The sequence below is a fragment of the Corvus kubaryi genome, unplaced genomic scaffold (genome assembly GCF_017639235.1).
Source record: "Corvus kubaryi isolate FWS band 111438036 unplaced genomic scaffold, C.kubaryi_AGA036_p1.0 37334, whole genome shotgun sequence".
NCBI classification, from domain to species: Eukaryota; Metazoa; Chordata; class Aves; order Passeriformes; family Corvidae; genus Corvus; species Corvus kubaryi.
Genome location: NW_024581108.1, coordinates 25,212,853 through 25,232,897, shown reverse-complemented (window position 1 = coordinate 25,232,897; position 20,045 = coordinate 25,212,853). Strand labels below are relative to the sequence as shown.

The window sequence follows — 20,045 nt, the reverse complement described above, 5'->3', positions numbered from 1 at the left end:
GCTCCTCTTCCTACAAAACTGGTGGGTTTTATTTCCCTGTCACAGTGAAGGAGGAGTTATTTTACTTTTGGGGAGGAAATGGGTTAAAATGGGAATGTGGAGGTTTATGGGACTGCTGAGAAGGATGTGGGAGCGCTGGTGGATGAAAAGCAAGAGAAGGCTCTGGGGAGACCTGATAGTCCCTTGCAGGGCCTAAAGGAGTTCCAGGAGAGCTGCAGAGGGACTGGGGACAAGGCCTGGAGGGACAGGACACAGGGAATGGCTTCCCACTGCCAGAGGGCAGGGATAGGAGCCTGGCAGGGATCAGTTGGAGCAGCCTCAGGACCACAGCTGCAGTTACAGAAATCTTTAACTGGGAATGGTTGAAGCCCTTCCTGGAAGTTTTCCTGCCCCTTTTTGAAATCAGCAAATCTGTACCTACAGAGGGAGGCCCTGCTCACTCTGAGCTCAGGGGCTGATGCTGGGGGCAGGAGCGGAAGGCTCAGTTTAAAAACCAAAATCCGCAAGCCCAATCCCTCCAAAGCCCCCAAAAAAAGCCCCCAGCCCTCCCTCAAAAAAATCAAGAGCCCGAACCCAAAAACCCCAATCAATCTCCCTCACAACCAAAAGAAAACATGAAACCAAAAATCCCCTCAAACCCCCCAACCTTGTGCCAGGCCAAAGCCTCTGTGGACATCCCAGGCTTTGCTCTCCATCCCCCAGAACTGTGCCATCCTGCAATCCGAGGGAGCCCATTCCTGGATGGAGGAGGTGAAATCTCTGGAAGGACTGGAAGCAGCTCAGTGAATTTCAGGCTCTTTTTCCCCCCTCCCTCCCGGGCAGCTGTTCCCAACAGCTCCCTCAGCTCCAGATGAGGCCGGGAGCTGCTCCCCCTCTCCTTTCCCCATAAAACCTGGCATTCACAGAGGGCCGAGAAGAGGCTGTAATGAAAATGCAGGATTTTATTTAAAAAATGACCAAGAAAATGCCCTTGCAGAACGCAGCAGCAGGAGCTCATTCCCTCCCCTCCGATCCCGCTCTGGACGCGCGGCCACAGCAGAGCCGAGTCCCGGGAAGCTCCGGGACAGGAGAGGGAAGCCTGGATTGCACAGGTGGAGCAGTTTCCGAATCCAACAGCATAGTTTGGTCTTTATTCTAACAATGATACAACCCAAAGTGACTATGAGTGAAGGGAAGAGAAAAACAGGGAGCAGACGACAGGAAAACGCAAGAGGCAACTCGTTTTCCACGGGAGTTACAAATTGTCAGGAAAAGTGAAACTGCAGCATTACAGGAACTGGTTAATCCGGATTAAATAACGCAGTTCTCCTGGTGGGAATTACAACTCAGGAGCAGAGACAGTAAAATAACAGAGGGTTGCTGGGAATATCAACAGAACACGGTGGGATTCCAGCACAAACACATCCGGGGGTGACAAACGGATTCAACGCAGGAATCGGGAATTGCAGTGGTGGGAGTGCAGTGGCCGGACAGCAGCTCCGGGAGAGGAAAACCAGGGAGTTCCCTTTGCCACAGGACAGAGCAGGAGTTTGGAAGACCAGAGGAACAGTTTGGTTCAGAAACAACCCGCGGGATCCTTCCACAGCGAGGTCGGAATTGGGTTGAGCAAAATTCCTGGTTGTCTTTTAAGAGCCATAAAAAACCTCAGGAAAAAGATGTGGTGGGAGGGGAGCCCCAGCCCGGGCAGCCCCGACCCCCAGGAGCAGCAGGATGTGATTCCCACCCAGCCTGTGCCAGCTCCCTTCTCCTCCTGCCTCGGACACCAACTCCCAGCTGGGGTGTCCGGAGGCTGCTCCTGGTCCCCCTGACATTCCCAGGCCACAGGGATGAGCTGGAGCTGCTGCACGGACACGATCCATGGATCTGTGTTCACTCCCAGGGACCAGACCCTCCTGGAACACCCGGCCTAGCCTTTGGGAAAATGGGAAAACCCGATGTGAGGCTCTGCTGGATCAATCCTCCTTGGAAAAGGAGTTTCCCAGAGCCACGGGAGAGGGGAGGGACCCTGTGCCCCACACACGGCCAGGGCTGGGAACACCCCGGAGACATCGGGGCCCACAAACATTCCCTGTGTCCATGCAACACAACCAGTGACAAAAACAGGCTTTAGTGGAGAAAACATGGATATCAACATGGATCTCAACGTGGGCAGTCCCTCGGGATCCACAGGCAGCCCAAGGCTCAGCACAGCGTCCCTCTCACTGAGGATTCCTGCAGTGCATCCATTGGGAAACCTGCCCGGGCGTCCCTACGCGTGAGAACTCCTCACTCGGAATGTTCAGACAGGAAACACATCCCGGAAGGAGGGACAAGTACCGAGAGCAGCTCTGGGAGCCTGCAGGGCTGCCTGGGAGCTGGGGGGCAATCCAGGGAATTCCCATCCCTCAGCTCCACAGGGAGGGCAGGAGCAGCCGGGATTCCCTGGGATAAACCAGAACAAGGACAGTTCCAAACCTGTGCCCACATTCCAACACAGAACAAGCCTTAGGAGCAGCTCACTGCCACCCTTCCTGCAAACCCTGCAGGTGGCCCAGGGAGCAGCCGTGTCCTGGGGGGTTAAAATCCCTTGGATCTGCAGCCTGAGGCCACAGGAACCACAGGAAACACTTCCAGGACCTGCCCTGGGCTTGGGGCAGACACCCCACGGCCAGCAGCCCCCAGCAGGGGCTGTTCCAGGGGGGATGGAGCCACAGGAGCCTCAGGCCCATGGAAGGCTGCACAAAACCCTTTTTGTTTTCCAGTTCCAAGCCCAGGATCCACCCTGGGATCCAGCAGTGGCTGCGCTGCCCAGGCCCCACAGCCCCAGCAATGCTTCACGGAGCCAGGGATGAATTTGGGATAACCAAAAATGCAAAGCAACACAAAAAACCAGGGATCCTCCCTGTACCACTGAGGAAAGGGATTTCTGACGTTCACCTTGGGGTGAAGCCTGCAGCTTCACAGAACATCCTGACGGGACCCCTGGGAGGGACAAGGGACACCAGGGAGGGACGGGACAGAGCCCTGTGCTGCCCCACAGGCACCGATCCAAGCTCCAGCTCAGCCCCACGGCCATTCCCAGTCTGTCCCAGAGGATCCCACCTGGCTCCCAGGAGCAGCACAAATGGTGTCAGTTCATCCCAGAGGTGTGAAACACACCAGGAATTCATCATTACCTGGGAGCACAAGTTCCATCATTCCCAGAGGATGCTCCACACCTGCCCTGACACAGCACTGCAGGAGTCACTTCCCTTTGCTTGTTTTCCCTAAAGTTTTATGCTGGGTTTGAGTTTGAATTAACAACAAAGCTGCACTGCTCCCCTGTCCCAGTGCTCCCCTGTTCCCACACATCCCAGAACTTCCCTGTCCCAGTGTTTCCCTATTCCCACATGTCCCAGTGCTCCCCTGTTCCCCAGGTTCACAGAGGTGCTGGGAAAGGACCAACCCCACCCTCCCACCCCAGTGCACCTGGACTTTGCCGACAATGATTCCCTGGGCCTCCTCCATGTCCTTTCCCAGAGCAGCCTCTTTGGGATGGATCAGAGATTCCAGCAGTTTGGAATCCCTGCTCTCAGGTGTGCCTGACACCTGGCCCTGTGCTGAGCCCCTCCCTTGTCCCTCGTGCTCAGCACAGCTGTTCCCTCCACTGAGCATCAGTGATCCTCTTCATTATAAACTTTGATCCTTAACTCTATGGAATTCCAGAAAAAGTTTTACCTACAGTGCACAAAGAATATAATTTGGAAAATATTTACATTTTTGTACAACGACACCACAGCACTTGAATCTAAATTTCTTCATACAAACAAATAGCACCATCAGCCTTTTGCACAAATCCTGCCTAACCAACCCCACAAAGGTGGATTATTGTCGGATGAGGAGACTGGAACCACTGGGAATGGGAATAAGCTCGAGGAGCTGGAGTACTAAACACCCATGAAGGAGGGTTGGACAAGATGAGCTTTAAGGTCCCTCCCACCCCAAGCCAGTGTGGGATTCTCTGATTAAAATAAGAAGAGGCAGGAAATGACTGTGGAAACATCCCAATGAAAGCTCCCGAGAGCACCACGATGACCCCAAGTGCAGGGAAAGCTCCTCCTGCATGAAGGGGGAATGCCTGAGCTTTTCCCAGTGCCTCTGTGCATCCCAGTTTTCCAGGCTGCTGAGGGCACACACAAACTGGCCTGGTGGTGCTTGGCCTTCCTGGGACAACTCTCCCAAGTGAGGGTCAAAGAAAGGATTAACAAGTGACATTCCTGGCCAGGCAGCCCTGGAGTGCTCCCCAAAACCACAGGGAGCCAGGCAGGGAGCAGAGAGCAGCGAGGGAAGCGGGAATGAAGGGATCAGGCAGGGCCAGCACCAGGCTGGGCCAGTGCTCCAGAGGTGCCTCGTTCCCTGCAGGGCACAGCTGGCTCTGCCCTGGGTTGCAGGAGGAAATCCAAGTGTCAGTGGTGCCCGTTTGGTTCATTCATCTACAGCCAAGGCATTCCTTTGGGATACCTTCCAACATTCCATGGCTGAGCTGTCAGCTCAGGGAACAGGGAGCACGGGAAGGACGGGGGGCTCACCCCCAGCCCCGGGCCCAGCTCGGTGCCAAGGTCCAGCAGCGCCTTGTGGATCACCACACGTGTAAAAAATTTAAAAACCAGCAGCTCCTCCCAGCTAGGGGTGGCAGCTCCCGGGCCAGGACTGGCTGTGCCAAAGGGAATGGCAGCAGGAGGCTCTGGGAAGCGGGAGCTGGAGGGGCTGGATGCCCAGTGCAGTGCCAGCACATCCGCACTGCTGCTCGTTCCCTTCGCTGCGGGCTCGTGGAGTTCATCCCTTGCTGTGCCCCACGGCTCTACTCTACTGTGGGTGCAGCCATTCCCTTTCCCTGGGATGTGGATATTCCCCAGGAACCTGGCAGTCCCGTTAGAGGTCCGGGAAGCGGCTGGGATCCTCCTTGTAGTCGTCGGGAATGGTGAAGATGGAGTCATCGAACTCGTCGTAACGGAACTCCTGGAACGTCACAGTGGCCGTGATGGTGGGGAACACCGGGATATCTGCAGGGCAGGGAAAGGGCACACTGAGGGGCAAGGAAAAGCCAGGAATGGCACCAATCCCCAGCCCTGGAAGGGTCCAAGGCCAGGCTGGATGCGGCTTGGAGCAACCTGGGATGGGAGGGATTTTGAGGTCCCTCCCAACCCAAGCTGCTCTGGAATGCTGTGCAAATATGGCAGAGGTAGAGCACAGCCTGCCCGGGATTGTCAGGTTCACACAGCTCCCTGCAGTTCCAGGAATCCTGTATCCCTTAGGAAAGGGGCCAATGCTTTTGGGCAGCTTGTGCTGGGATCATCTATCCCATGAATAAGTTGATTTTACACATTTCCATCTGTTTCAAATGCAACAGTTTTATATTTTTCACTAAAAGTAAATCTATCACCAGTAATCCCTGAAGAAAAGGAAACACAGGAACGTTAGAAAATATTCCACACCTGAGAGCCTCCTTCAATACAGGAATAATCCAGCACATCCCACTGCCCTCAGAGCAAGGCCCCAGCACTCCTGTGCTCCTGAAATCTCCAGCAACACATTCCGAGGTGAGAGTTCTTTCCCAAATCTCCAAAGAACACCTTCTGAACATGTTGCAGGAGTAAGTGCACGTGTTTAGATCTGGATTGGATATTAGGGAAAATTTCTCCATGGAAAGGGCTGTCCAGCCCTGGCACAGCTGCCCAGGGCAGGGGTGAGTCCCTGTCCCTGCAGGGATTTCAAAGCCATGTGGATGTGGCACTTGGGGACATGGGGCAGTGGTGGCCTTGGCAGTGCTAGGAATGGTTGGGCTTTTCCAAGCCCACATTCTGGATATTTAAAGCCCCAGGACTTGCTGTGTGCTCTTACCTAATTTGACAGGAAAGCCTGGTGGAAGCTTCATTTGAACAAATTCTCTAAGTTTGTTAAAGTGCTTGAAGGGTGCAATGACTTCTAAGACATTCAACAACCTGCAAAGGAGAGCAGAGCCTGTGACAGATCCTCCTGCCACACCTTGTCCCTCTGGAACAGGAAAACATGATCCTAAGGGCCCGGGGAACAGAGGAGGTGACAATGACATCGTTCCCCCTCTCCACTCCAGGGTTTCAGGGTCACCCCACATCCAGCTCCCAGTGATCCAGAATTACAACAAGCCAACATCAGGACAGCAATTCCTTGTCCTCATTTTCCACAGGAGATGAGGGATGAGGTAGCACCCCCCTCCTCCACGGACATGAGGAACTGACCTGCCTCTGCGCTGGTTTAGGGGACACAATTTTGGGCTAAAACTTGTTATGAGGAAAACCATTTCAGAATTCTGTGGGCTCAGGCCCATTAGGGAGCAGTTACTGATAACCCTGCCCAAAGCTCTGCTCCTTATCAAGCCAGGTAAGGGCTTGGCTCCTCCCCCAGCCACAGCAGCTCCCAGCTCCCCACAGTAAGGGATTCCTAGCTCAACAGCCTGACTGCACTCAACAGCCTGATTTTTGTACTGCCAGCTCCCACTCCTGGGGTCTGGAGGACTCTGCAGTTCATGAAGACGTTAAAACATTCCCTACAGGAACAACACCCATGGCCAGGAGCTTGGACTCACGATTCGATTCCTAACGGGAATTCCTGGCTCATTGCTATCGTGGCTTTGAAGGTTTTCTTGCTCTCCTTGCAGACCAGCTCCCTGCCCAGGTGAGGAGCTCTGTGAGGGAGAGGGAGAGGCAAAGTCAGTGCTTCCCAGGGAAACCCTGAGTTTAGAGGAAGGAAAAGAGCCTTGGGTTGGAAAACATCAGGGAAGAATCCCTACTTTCAAAGGATTTGCTTTATTGTAAAGCTGTGCAGAGTAAAGATAAAAAACCCTCTTAATTTAGATTACTCTGAGTTCTGCTAAACCAGGAGACAAGACAAAAACAGGGAAACTACTCCAAGAAAATCTTCCAGCAATGCCCCGTAAACATGGTGTTAATAAACCCTACAGGAAATGTCTATTAACCACTGCCCAGAGATGCCCACGGCAGGGGATGGAACTGGATGGGCTTTAAGGTCCCTTCCAATCCAAAGCATTCCAGGATTCCCTGCCTGTAGCTGAGGCACTGCCACTGTTCCCACACGCAGGGATCCCCTCCCAGCCCTCTGGAGAACAAACACAGACACCAAACCCAGCATTCCTCCCTCCCCACAAAACCACACACAAGCAGCACCCACCAAGTGGAGGATACAGAAAGCCCCACCAAACGCCCCCAGCCCCATCCCAGGAATCCAGAGGTGTCCCTGGGATCCCTGTCAGCTGCAGCAGCACTCACTTGCCACTCTCTGCAGAGATGTACTCCTCCCAGGAGATGGTGTTGGGGGACGGCGGCGTCAGCGACTGCCGGCGCACGGGCTGTGGGACAAACACGGCTCAGCTCCCGCTGCCTCCTGTCCCCCCTCAGCCCGACATTCCCTCCTGGAACTGCCCCTCAGCTCCAGCAACAGCCACAAAGCCTGCCCTGCTCATCCCAGGCTCCTGCTCTCAGCCCCCACTGAGGTGTTTGGCCTCCAAGGACACTTTCTATAGGATTGGGCTGTGCTGCTCCACCATAATGAGTTAATTCAGGGGTCTGAGCGCCAAGGCAGCAGCTCCAGCTCACACAGAAATAAATTAATCACTTCAAAAGCTCTGTGTGTGTTCCCAGCTGAAGCCTGGCTCGTTCTGAAGAGCTCTTCATCTCCTGGTGCTAATCACAGGCTTCCTCCCATTTTAATGAAGCTCAAAGGAACACGATTGCCTTTCTGGCTTCCCTTTCATTCCCAACAATCAACATTGGGTCTAAAAGAATCCGAAGTGATTTGCCACAGCCAAACCCCTCATCTCTTCTAAGAGACAAATTAAATCTGAATACCCAATATAACCACAGAAATCCCTCCCTGTGTGCACTAATCAGGGTAATTCATTAATGCATCACCACAGTTACACTTGTGGGTCATGTTTATTGTTTTTAAATTACGCCAATCAAAAGAAAATAAAAACATTATCTATGTATTTTGCACAAAGACTGGTGTGCAAGGTTATTCTCCCACATCCTGGGAACAGTTTATCAATTATACCTCAAAATTTTGCTCCATGAGGTTGCCCCCTTTGCTCAGGCTCTCCATGATCGCTTTATTCCGAAGGATGTCCTCCTCACTGAGATGTTCCCTTCTTTTCCTGGATTCCAATACAAGTCCGTTCACCAAGTAGAAATCTGCCAGAAAATTTCCTACTCTCTCCTGCACGAAAGGAATTGGGACATTAATGACTCACAGAAGATAAAATAAAAACATTTCAATTCTTGTGTATCCAATAATGGCAATAAGGGGACTTGGAGATTGAGCTGGAATTCCCCCAGCCCCCACATGGGCTGGCAATGGGCAATCCCAGAACGCCAGCAGGAACAGGTACTTCTTATCAAGGGAAGCTTTAAGACAGAGATTGTTTAAGAATTTGAGTGAAATCCCTTTCCAGAGCACTCCCATCCCTGCCTTTCTCTGATGGGAATGCACAGAATCCTTCCTGCACTCCCTGGAATCAACCTGCAGAGATCAGAGACTCCTGGAATGAAGTCATTCCAGTACAATCTGTCCTCCCCCTGCCCAACAGCTACAGTATCTTTCTTCCTAGTTTCTCCTTCTGAAGGCAGTCCAGCAGAGAGATTCCACATGGAATGAACTGGTGACAACTGGGGATACAGGGAGAGGGATTTTTCCTTTGTCCTGAACATCTTATCCTTTCAGAATCCTGGATTGGTTTGCATTGGGAGGGACCTCAAAGCCCACCCAGTGCCACCCCCTACCAGGGCAGGGACACCTTCCACTATCCCAGGCTGCTCCAAGCCCTGTCCAACCTGGCCTGGGGCACTTCCAGGGATGGGGCAGCCACAGCTTCTCTGGGAAATCTGTTCCAGTGCTTCTTCCAGCCCCTTTCCCTCCTCCTTCCTGCCCAGCACCAGGCTCTGAGCTTCCCTCCTACTCACAGTTTTGTCCTCCCTGAAGAGCCACCCTGTCTGGGCCCGTGTGAACGTGATGGATTTGGTGGATAAGGTGGCAGAGTAAATATCACTGCTCATCAAAATGTCAACCTCCTCTTCTGTCTCCATCTCAGATTCCTGGAAGAAAAATTCCAAAATACTCAGCAGAACTTACAAACAACGATTACTTCTTCTAAAAATACACAAATAAATACAAATCCATAAGCCTTGTCCTTTGGATCTTTTCCCAGAAGCAGCATTTCCTGAATTTTCAAATGGCTTTATAAAACCTCTGGCCAAATGGTTTCCAAATAGTTTAATCTTGAATATTAATGTGAATAAAGCATCCAAATGGGATTTATCCAGCAGCTCAGCAGCCACACCCTTTCCAGAGGCAATAATCCATCTGTTTAAGTGATTGGGGGATAAAGCTGTAATTAAAGACTTGACTAATTACAGGGGGTCCAGTGAGTCACGTTGTTATCAGCTGAACTGGCCATGGAGTGACTAAAAGGATGCAAAGCAGTGGGAACGGGTCTGAAAACCCACCTGAGGACACCTAAATTAAGCCCAGTGGAAAGATTAAAAGCAGCACATCATAATTTAAACCATAATCTTTCCAATCCACTCCCATTCCAACTTTTCCTCCATCAGAAATCTGGATTCAAAGCTGGTTTTCCTCACAAAATTCAACGTCACCTTCACAGCTCAAGTTGGAACAACTGAGGGAAAAATTCTTTGGTTTGCAGTCCTTTGGGTCTTTCTGAGGCAAATTTTGTTTAATACATTCCCAAAAAAGCCTGGGATGTGTCCCACCCCCTTCCCAGAGCTTTACCTCGTGATGTATTCGCTGGTAAACTTTTTGCTCATTGTCTAAAACTACAAAAGATTCGGAGGGTGCAGCGTCACCGTTAAAAATGAAGCTTAAATCCCCTCGTTGGCACTTCATGTCTGTAAAGTCTATCAGAGTTGTGTCCAGCCTGTGCAAACAAAGCCACATTTCACACAAATGACCCATAAACACAGGAGGAAAATCAGCTTTCAAGAAGAAAAGCAATTTTTTTAATGGCAAACAAACACATAAAGGGCTGAGTTTTCAGAGGATTTTGTAAGTGAAGCCTGGATGCAGAAATCAACAAAAAATTGCTATAAAGGTCAAATTTTCTTCAGAAAATTGTATTTGATACTGCCAGCATGAGGAGGGGAGAGAATTAATTCAGTGTTACACATTGAGAAACAACTCCTCAGCACTGTCCTACACAGCCCCTGACTTGAGTAACAATATTGGGACATGACCCAAATTCTGAAGAGGACTAAGAAACAAACTTTTTTTTAACCTGACTTAGTTTCATTGCTATTTCTATTTTTCTCCCTCACCAACACAAAGGAAATGCTCCTGCAGACCTGAATAACTGGAAGAAGATGGAGCCAAGGCCATGGATCTCTGTAGCAATTCACATCCAGTGTTGCCAGAGCATTTGTTTCTCTTAAAAAGGTGGTTAAAGAACCTGAACTGGGTGACTTCTTCAGCTCCAAGTGGTGAGGGGTTAAAACTCCTCATACATTTGCCTCTGATTCCAAGGAAAAAACTTTTCTACTTATCTATTTCCCCTCAGTTCAGCCCTTGTACAGGCAGAGCACTCAGAAATGAGAAGGAAAGTAACAGCCCCAGACTCAAATTTCACCTAAAAATTTACTTTACACACCCAAGCTACACCTTTAATAGAGCAAAACTTTCTACAGGTTGAATCTCCAGGATCATATTCTTGCCTGTTTTAAACTTTGGCCCCTGAAGAAAATGCCAGAGAATACATTTGATTCCAAACTAAAGCAGTTGAAGAGCTGAGGTTGAAAAGACTCTTGAAACCCCCCACTGAATTTGTGAATTTGTTACATTAAACACTTTAAAGAGAGAAATTGTATCACTTTGTTTTTTTAACTACAGACTGGAGCAGCAACATTTCTCCACAAAATACTGCAATTTATTTGCAATTGTGTTATAAATATCCCAACCCCTGGTTTTCACTGGCATGTCTGGTAGATAAAGCCTTATCCAGCTGAACTGCTCTTGCTCTATATTTAAGTTAAATTCACCTCAAAGGAGATAATCAGAGAGCCTGAAATTCCAAGCCACAGTGCTGTGTCATGGATGTGCCCAGACTCCTCAGGGGATTCTGTCAGGCCCACTGGGATCCAGCTTTTCCCTGGCACACAGGTATTTGGGTACAAAAGCAGCACTCACCTGATATTTATACCTTGTTTGTGTATTTTACATGCATCAGAAGGCAGAATTCGGGAAAGTAAAGGCACTAAGGGAGGGAGAGAAAAGGCAATCAGGACACTGAGATCCCCCTGCAAAGTATTCCCATTAAAACCATTCCATCAGTTTGATTCTGGAATGTGTTTTAGTACAAATACAGCATTTTCCATCATCATCTCAGTCAAACACAACCAACACCAGGGGTATTTCTGTTTGATAAAACCAAATTGTAATTGCACACACTGCTTCCAATATCAGCCAGAATTTCTATCTCCATCACAGGTAAACCATTTATAAATTCTAATAATTCTGGCTGTTCACAATTTGAGTTCTGGCATTTGACAGTTTATACATTGCACCAACTGAAAGCCTGGCTCCAATTAAAGCAGAAAAAATGGTCCAAAGCATTAAGCTTGGACTAAGCCTTTATTAAAGCACACAGAATCATGGAATCCCAGACTGGTGTGGGTTGGGAGGGACCTTAAGGATCATCCCATTCCACCCCCTGCCATGGGCAGGGACACCTTCCATGGACCACGTTCTTAAAGCAAACAGCTCCTTCCCTCCCTTACTGAGTCACTGGATGACAGAAGAGAATTCAGCCTCAAAAGTGAATAACCAAAAAATAAATCTGGAAAAAGTTGTGTGTCCTTTCCTTAGGACTCAGATCTTGAGCACTGGACTGTGAATGTTCCAGCACAAACCAGAGGAGAACAAGTGTGCTGCAGGCTGATTGCATTATCTCCCTGAGGGAGGGACATGGAATCACTCACCCCAACTTTGAAAATCCCAGTGAAGCTCTAGATAGAAGTCACCTAGCTGAGAAGAAAAGAAGAATGTATTAACAAGCTTTTGAGGCTAAATAACTGTAAAATTTGCTGAAACACAGGCAGAAGTTGTGTTTGGCAAACAAGGAAAACTTTCTTGAACGTTGTACTTGAATTTACACTGAACTTAAACATTACTGAAGCTTTAGCTGCAGCAGAATCAATAATGGTACAATGATGTAACTCATTTGAACTCACATTTTTAATCATTTTTTAATACTAATTCACACTACCATCAAGCCCTGGATTGCAAAAGATTTATTGTAAACATGTGTTTAAAAAACACCTATGGAGCTCTCTGCTTGCTCTGATTGATCCCATCCAACCCCATGGAATTAGAATTAATTATACAATAATTAATGAGTCAAGTTTCAGGCAGGAGTATTGCAAACACCCATTTCCACTGGCCTTGTGGAAATGTGCTGGAGTCATCAGGTCAGACCTCCTGTGCCTCCAGCCAAAGCCAACCCCATCACGAGGGTGCTCAGGGATCACCACCACAGCTCAGCTTTCAGAGGGACAATTTCATTAACTTGTGATAAACACCTGCATTTCTGCAAACTGCTGCCCCCAAACTGAGCAAAATTTCACTGTGCCCAAGGGGAATTGGCTGCTGGATGCTGATGGAGAATGAAACCAAAAATCCCCTCCATCACTGAGCAAGTGTCATCTGGGGACTGAACAGACCAGGAAATTATTCACTGATACAAGACTTAAGAAAGCCCTAATGATCTAAAGAAATAGAGATTCTTTAAGTCTGAGATTGCAAAGATGACGAGCAGGTCTGTCTTACATAAACCTTTTATTTGAATTTCTAAAAGTTGAAAGGAAGCATTATCTTAAAATAAATATAATTCTGTGACCTCTTAAAACGGAGCCAAGATTGCTTTTAAGAGCAAAGGACTGGTAAAAACATGGAAAAAACTTCCTGACAGTTTTCCAGAGTGTCCATACTCAGAACACAAGCCACTGCCTTCCACCCCATCTGTTTCTGTCAGCACAACTCACCTCTTTCAGGGCTTTTAACAACCGAGGTCTCTTCTCTTCAACACTTTCCCTGGACTGCTGCTTGAGCTTCCTCAGGAGTGCTGAAACTGCACAGGAATTAATCCATGAACTCAGTTTGTTTGGTAATTACAGGTGAGTGCCTTACTTGAAGTCTTAAACCCAACAATGCAATGGAACATTTCATCAGACCTCTGAGAAATTAATCCCAGTTACAGTAAGTGCACATTAACCTGCTCTGGTCACCCCAGGAAGAAACTGTTTGTAAAATAAACTAAATAATCATGCCAAGAGGGTTTTTACACAGGTATTAGTAAATATGTGGGTACAAATACATGGCATTGAATATGTGTGACATCTGCTCCACTGAGAAAATCAGTAGTGAGGAGCTGACATGAGAATGCTGTTGGTAGATTACAATTTAGTGCATTAATATATTAATAATACATTTATAGATGTAATATATAGTGAGTTTTCTGCTATAGGAATGCACCACCACACATGGCAGTACCAAATACTGTTAACATCCACCAGTGAGTAGCACCAGAATAATTTCCCTCTACTACTCCATGTCTGAGGTGAATAAATAATATTTGAATAATAAATAATAAATTATATTTCCCCACTGGCCTGTTGAGATGCAGCCTAAAAGCCACATCCCATTGGCAACTGGTACAAAAACAAACCTGTGACCACAGGGAGCAGCTCCAAGGAGATGATCCCACACAGCTAAAATCCATTTGGATCCTGTCACTCCCATTCCAAACCTGGAATGCTCGTGCAGAGCTTTCCCAATCCCTTCAGTCTGAGCAGAGTTAACAGTTGGCTTATGTAACCCAGTGCAACTTCTTATCACGGAAATGGATGTGCCTTATCACGTTTAGACATAAAATGTTCAGCTGATTAAGAGAAACCTTTCAGAGAGCTCAAAGAGCGCTGTGGGAAAATAACACATCTTGAGAGCTTTGCCTTCCTGTTCTGAATGAGCCCCAGTTTGGGATTAATTGGCAAATTTGGATGAAGGAAGAGGTGCTTACTCATCTGTCTGTCTCCATAGCTGATGGCTTCGGCCAGAGGGCTCCATCCCTGAGCGTTTTTCACCTTTACTGGAGCATTATGGGCTAAAAGCAGGTGGGCACATTCTAGGACAAAATATCCACAAAATATCCACAGTTATTAACAGCAAACATCAGGGATGCAGCAGGATCAGTCAGAATAAAACTCTACTAAAGCAATGCATATCAGAGATATTACACAGATTATCAAAACACGTATCTGGAATCTGACTCACTCTAACAAACAAAGCCATCTATGCAAGTCCTTCCTGCACTCCCCTGTTCAATATTAGCACTAAAAATCATTGCTGATCAGCCACCAATTACATAACACTGCACACTTGTCCCTCCTGCTACGTGGATTTTGCTTTTTATAACATTTCTGCATGTCAGATACACACGCCACTATGGAACAAGGATATTTATATTTAATGGATGACATCAGCTCTCTCTGCTTCACACACAAACCCATGCACCAAGCGATACCTCAGCGCCTTCATCCCTCTCCGAGGGGTGAACGGACCATGGGGACACGGATTTGGGGCAAGTCCCAAGTCCATCAGGTGTATGGGAGGCAGAGGAGGCTGAGGCACCAACACATCCCTGTGTCCCAGAACAACCTGGGGAATCTGGGATTTAAAGAGGGCAAACAGGCGCTGCTGTTCCAGGAAAGCCTCAGAGCAGGTGTGTAACCCAACTGTACCACACAGCTGCACTTGCATTCCCTGTCCACAGGTGAAAAGTGACAGTGGAATGAAAAAATTAAGGAGACAAGGAGGGTTCCAGTGTTCCCATGTGCTCCTTGGAAACGGTTCTTCATTTTCCAACCACAGGGAAACCTCAGCACATGTCACTGAAGCCACCCTGAGCTGTCTGGAGCTGATGGAGCAGGCCCAGCTGGAGCTGGAGCTGAAGGAATGTCTCATCACCAAGACTGGGACTTCCTGGGTTATTTTCCTACCACAGGTGCCACAGGAAACTGCACTGGTCATTCCAGATGCAGCAGCTGTGAGTCAGTGGCAGGCTCAGAGGCTGGGGAGGAAGAGATATTTCCCTGCTGAATGAACTGTCTCCTATGGGAATAAACAAAGGCCCTGACTAACCCAGCCAAGACACCGAGGGATTTTTATGGTTCCTTAAACACAGTGCCCAGGACAAGAACATCACTCTGCAGGGAGCAGGCAAATAAGCTTGGAATTACCAGCCAGATTCCATTTCCAGTTCAATAAACAGGCTGGGAGAGCTGGGGGTGTTCACCTGGAGAAAAGAAGGATCCATGGAGAACTCAGAGCCCCTTGCAGCGCCTAAAGGGGCTCCAGGAGAGCTGGAGAGGGACTGGGAATAAGGAGTGACAGGGAAGGGGGAATGGCTTCACTGCCAGAGGGTTAGAGGGGATATTGGGAATAAACCCCAGATTTCTTTTCCCACTCTTCTCCAAATCCATGTGGCATCTTCTTCCCAGAAAACCTCACTAGCTTGAAACACAAGATTACATCCCTTTTTCCTCTTGCCCCCAAATCTTCAAGATCACTTGAAGAAGAAACAAAACAAATGGTTCTACCCACCTTTATGTCCCAACATCACAGCAAGATGTAAAGGAGTGTTTCCTAAAATAAACCATAGAAATAAAAGAGATTAGATTAAAGTTACCAGAATCCATTGCAATCCCTTCCTTAGGAAACCCCAGTTCCTGCTCTAACCCAGAAACACACCAACGCCCACCAGAGGAGTGACATTTTTCTAAGCAACCCTGTGGATTGTAATTGTCAAAATAAATATTTCGAGACACATTTCATGGGCCAAGAGAGGGTTTTTAATGATATCTTGAAACTCACTCCAGGCAAAGAGGTCCAGTTGTGTCTCTGAGAACGACACAACCCAAACCCCACTGCTCCCCACGGGCTGAAGGGTCTGATCCCTTCACAGCCTGACATATCTGGGTTAAAAGCTACTCACAGATATGATACTGATTAAAAATTTAACAGCCTGTTGTATTAATTTTTCAAAGACTGAGTACTCATTTTTTACAACTACAGCACTGGGCATATTAAGAAGGAACAGCACCTTCACTACAAAGCTGCCTTTTGGTTGTTTCCAAAGAAAGCTTTGGGGATGATCAGCAGCCTCTCAAACCTGCCCCCATTTTCCTGGCAATGCTCATGACACAGGTGGTATTTGTGTTGTTAAATATTCACTGTGAGGCACCCAGAGCTGTTTTTCCTGGATTAATGCTGCTACCAGGCTCATGACACACTTCATTTAGGGAGCTTAAGGACGCAAAGTTCTTCCATTTAACTGTATTTTGCACATTTAAACACTTTCTTAGAGCAGTCGAGAGAAAAAATGCTGCAGAACAAATTTCTTGTGCAATTCTAACACACACACACTTGATTGAGAGTTATTTTCTAACTTCCATTTTGTCAGCAGGAAGAACCTGCTTTGTGCAGAGGATGTGCTGCACATCTGGGAGAGGCTGCTACAGAAATGCCAGCACCCTGCAGCATCATGGAATTTTGGATGGAGATGGAAACTCTGCCCTGCTTGCCCAAGAGGGGTTGAAAGGGCTGTTCAATGTGTCCTGCATTTCATCCTTGCAGGACACTGACAGCATCCCAGGCAGCCACATCCCAGCTCATTATACACTAACCCAGCTAAACTCCTGCTTCTATTAATAGCTGCTCCAACATCTGGGAGCCAGCACAGCACTGGGAATCCTGGATGCTGCCAGGCTCTGGTAGGGATGGAAATAACCTTCCTGAGGAGCACGTTTGAGAGGGAGCCACACCGTGTGCTCAGGAAATGCAAATGATGTGATCCATGGGAAAATGCTTTCATAGAATCATGGAATCACAGGTTGGAAAATCCCTCCAGGATCACTGAGCCCAAGCTGTTCCAAATCCCCCCGTTGTCCCCAGCCCAGAGCCCTGAGTGCCACCTCCAGCCCTTCCTTGGACACCTCCAGGGATGGGCACTCCAAACCTCCCTGGGCAGCCCCTGCCAAGGCCTGGCCACCCTTTCCATGCAGAAATTCCTGCTGCTGTCCACCCTGAGCCTCCCCAGCCCAGCCTGAGGCCGTTCCCTCTCCTCCTGTCCCTGTTCCCTGGCAGCAGAGCCCGACCCCCCCGGCTGCCCCCTCCTGTCAGGGACTTGTGCAGAGCCACAAGGTCCCCCCTGAGCCTCCTTTGCTCCAGCCTGAGCCCCTTTCCCAGCTCCCTCAGGAATTCTCCAGCCCCTTCCCAGCTCCCTCAGCCTCTCCTGGGGCTCCAGCCCCTTTCCCAGCTCCACTCCCTGCTCTGGACACACTCCAGCCCCTCAAGGTCTTTGTTGGAATGAGGGGCCCAGAACTGAACCCAGGGTTTGAGGTGAGGCTTCAACCAGTGCCCAGCACAGCTACAGCCCCCTGTCCCAAGAAATCAGTGCTCCAGCAGCTCCTGGAATCCTGCCTGTGCACATCCAGGCCTGCTGGCACAGAAACACACCTCGAACACAGCACCTGTCCCCACACACATGTGGCCTTTCACCTCTGCTGAGGCACCTGCACACCTACAGGGAGCCAGGGCTGTTTTTTCCAGCTGTTTTCCAGCAGAAATTCAGCAAGAGGATTTGTCTGTTCCAGGATTTAAGCTCTTAAATGCATGTTATAATAAAACTGTAAGTCATCTACTAGGTGTAGCTACAGGCTTCTCCCAGGAAACTCATTGTTTGGGAATAATGACACTGGCCTTCCTCTGGGCAGTGATTTGGAGGCTAATTTAGGGAGCCGGGCGGGCACTCAATTAACACTCAATTGCTTTTAGCAGAACAGCAGGAGTCTCCCATTCCACAGGATTTGGCTTTCCTGCACTGAACCAACACTAAAACAGGCCTGGATTATTAACAGTAAGTTCTCTCTCCCCTCTGTCCAATCCTTATCACATCCCAGGATTCCTCTGGTGTATTTCTGAGCAAATGATCAGCTGGAGTGTCCCCCAAATAATTCCCAGCTCCAGTGTGTAAACAAGTGACAGATGGAATCAGGCAGGAAGAAAACAATAACAAGGAAATGTTACTCAGCCCTTTGGAATGTCAAGCCATCAAGAGGTTTGTTGTGGGTTTTCTTCTGAATAGTTCAAGTAAAAACTTGGAGGAAGATGGTGAGTCAGAGATCCCCAAAGTGTCCCAACTCTAAGCAGAGCTGGGAAAGCAAAGAGGTATTAACTGGAGATTTATATAGGATATATATGGATTAAAAAAGGATAGAATCAATGTTTGTGATACACACTGAGGGTGAAAGTGCAACAAAGAGGGATCAGGAAGTGCCTTCAAGTAAAGATCTGGAGTTGCTGCTGCTGCTGAGTTGCTTGAAGAGGAACTGGAGGAGGAACAGGGAGAAGCAGCAGCAGGAATAGAGCGAGTGGGAAAAATCCTCCCCAAGTCTGCTGCTTTCATTCTAGCAGGATTTGCTGGAATGAAGGTGGCAGGATAAACAGATCTGTAGCTGGATTTGGAACACTGCCCTTAGGAAAGCGCTGTGCCAGTTGTAGGAAACACTCCTGCCCATCCTGGCTGGGAGCTGAGCCCTGTGTTACTCTGCATCCCTCAGCTTCGTTCCAGCGCCCAATGCCACCACAGATACAGCTGGAATTCCCGATTCCATCACTCCTGCCATCGTGCCACTCCCAGATACCCTCTATCTTCGTGTCCCTTTTGAATCTACAGACCACAATTAAGCACAGCCGATCTCCTTATCAGAAACACAACACAAGTGTCCCCTTTATCACAACTTCTCAGACACCACACACGTGGAACTTGGAATTCTCCAGCAGAAACGGATCATGTTCCTCTTGAAACACGTATTAAAAATAGAGATTAAAACTAACCACGAAGGTCAAGCTGATCCCCCAGGCTAATTTATTTGTTAACAGTATAAAGCATTCCCCAAATTAAAGTGTTTTTAAAAGGCCTAGCAAGACATTCAATATTTACAAATTTCAGAGCAGCACAAGGATCAGATTCCACCTCCGCCACTGCCACTGCTGTGGACAGAGCATTTGCAGAGGAGCAGCCATGAACAACTCTCTCAAAATCCAGAACCACAGCATTTAAAAAGAAAGGAGAAAAAAGGTTTGGTTTTTTCTAGCCTGAGGAAATATCAAAGACTGCTCTGCCAACAGCCAAAGGAAGTGCTCATCATCCCCCAAAGCAAACAGGTGACAGCTCAGACACCTTAAAAAGAACGAATCTTTTAAATGCAATGGGATCTTGGACACAGAACAACACCTGGGCAGAGGCAGCTCTGCCAGGACAGTGCCGGTACTGGAGCCAACACTGCTCATTCATATTACGAAAATCATGGAATTACGGAATGGTTTGGGTTGGAATGGACCTTAAAGCCCATCCAGTGCCACACCTTCCACTGTCCCAGGCTGCTCCAGCCCCAATGTCCAGCCTGGCCTTGGGCACTGCCAGGGATCCAGGGGCAGCCACAGCTGCTCTGGGCACCCTGTGCCAGGGCCTGCCCGCCCTCCCAGGGAACAATTCCTTCCCAATATCCCATCCAGCCCTGCCTTCTATCAGAAGAAGCCATCTCCCTTGTCCAGTCACTCCATCCCTTGTCCAAAGTCCTTCCTAAAGGGGATTCACACACCCTTAGGAAACTCCCATATAAAACTCCCACGAATTCCCTACTTCCCCATTCCGCACCCGCACCTCCCGCCCCGGCGGGACGCGGTCCCGAGCCCCGGATGCCCCGGTGTGTCCCGCTCACCGTGACTGTCCTTCTGGGCGATGCCCTGGGTGCGGATGAGCGCCGAGAGCCGCCGCACGTCCCCCTTGAACACGCACTCGTGCACGGGGAAGGGGCCGCGCTCGGGCCCGGCGGGAGCGGCCCGGGCCGGCGGGCGGTGCCGGTGCGCTCCGGGCCCGCGGTGCCCCCCGGCCCGCCCGCCCTTCC

General features: G+C 49.0%; 1 protein-coding gene across 1 annotated transcript in view; it reads right to left on the bottom strand.

Annotated features, from left to right (window-relative positions):
* Positions 1-921: 921 nt before the first annotated feature.
* The window catches only part of ANKRD13C (ankyrin repeat domain 13C), a 19,382-nt gene continuing 258 nt past the window's right edge, over positions 922-20,045 (bottom strand). The window contains exons 2-14 of the mRNA XM_042030988.1: positions 19,860-20,045; positions 15,679-15,720; positions 14,096-14,200; positions 13,062-13,147; positions 12,000-12,045; positions 11,209-11,275; positions 9,802-9,946; positions 8,973-9,104; positions 8,068-8,229; positions 7,284-7,363; positions 6,584-6,682; positions 5,860-5,960; positions 922-5,021 (exon numbers count right to left, since the gene is read on the bottom strand). The exon at positions 19,860-20,045 is cut by the window's right edge and continues 8 nt beyond it. Of these exons, the coding sequence (XP_041886922.1) occupies positions 4,891-5,021; positions 5,860-5,960; positions 6,584-6,682; positions 7,284-7,363; positions 8,068-8,229; positions 8,973-9,104; positions 9,802-9,946; positions 11,209-11,275; positions 12,000-12,045; positions 13,062-13,147; positions 14,096-14,200; positions 15,679-15,720; positions 19,860-20,045 (1,382 nt within the window). The 3' untranslated portion in view covers positions 922-4,890. The remainder of the gene's footprint in view (positions 5,022-5,859; positions 5,961-6,583; positions 6,683-7,283; positions 7,364-8,067; positions 8,230-8,972; positions 9,105-9,801; positions 9,947-11,208; positions 11,276-11,999; positions 12,046-13,061; positions 13,148-14,095; positions 14,201-15,678; positions 15,721-19,859) is intronic.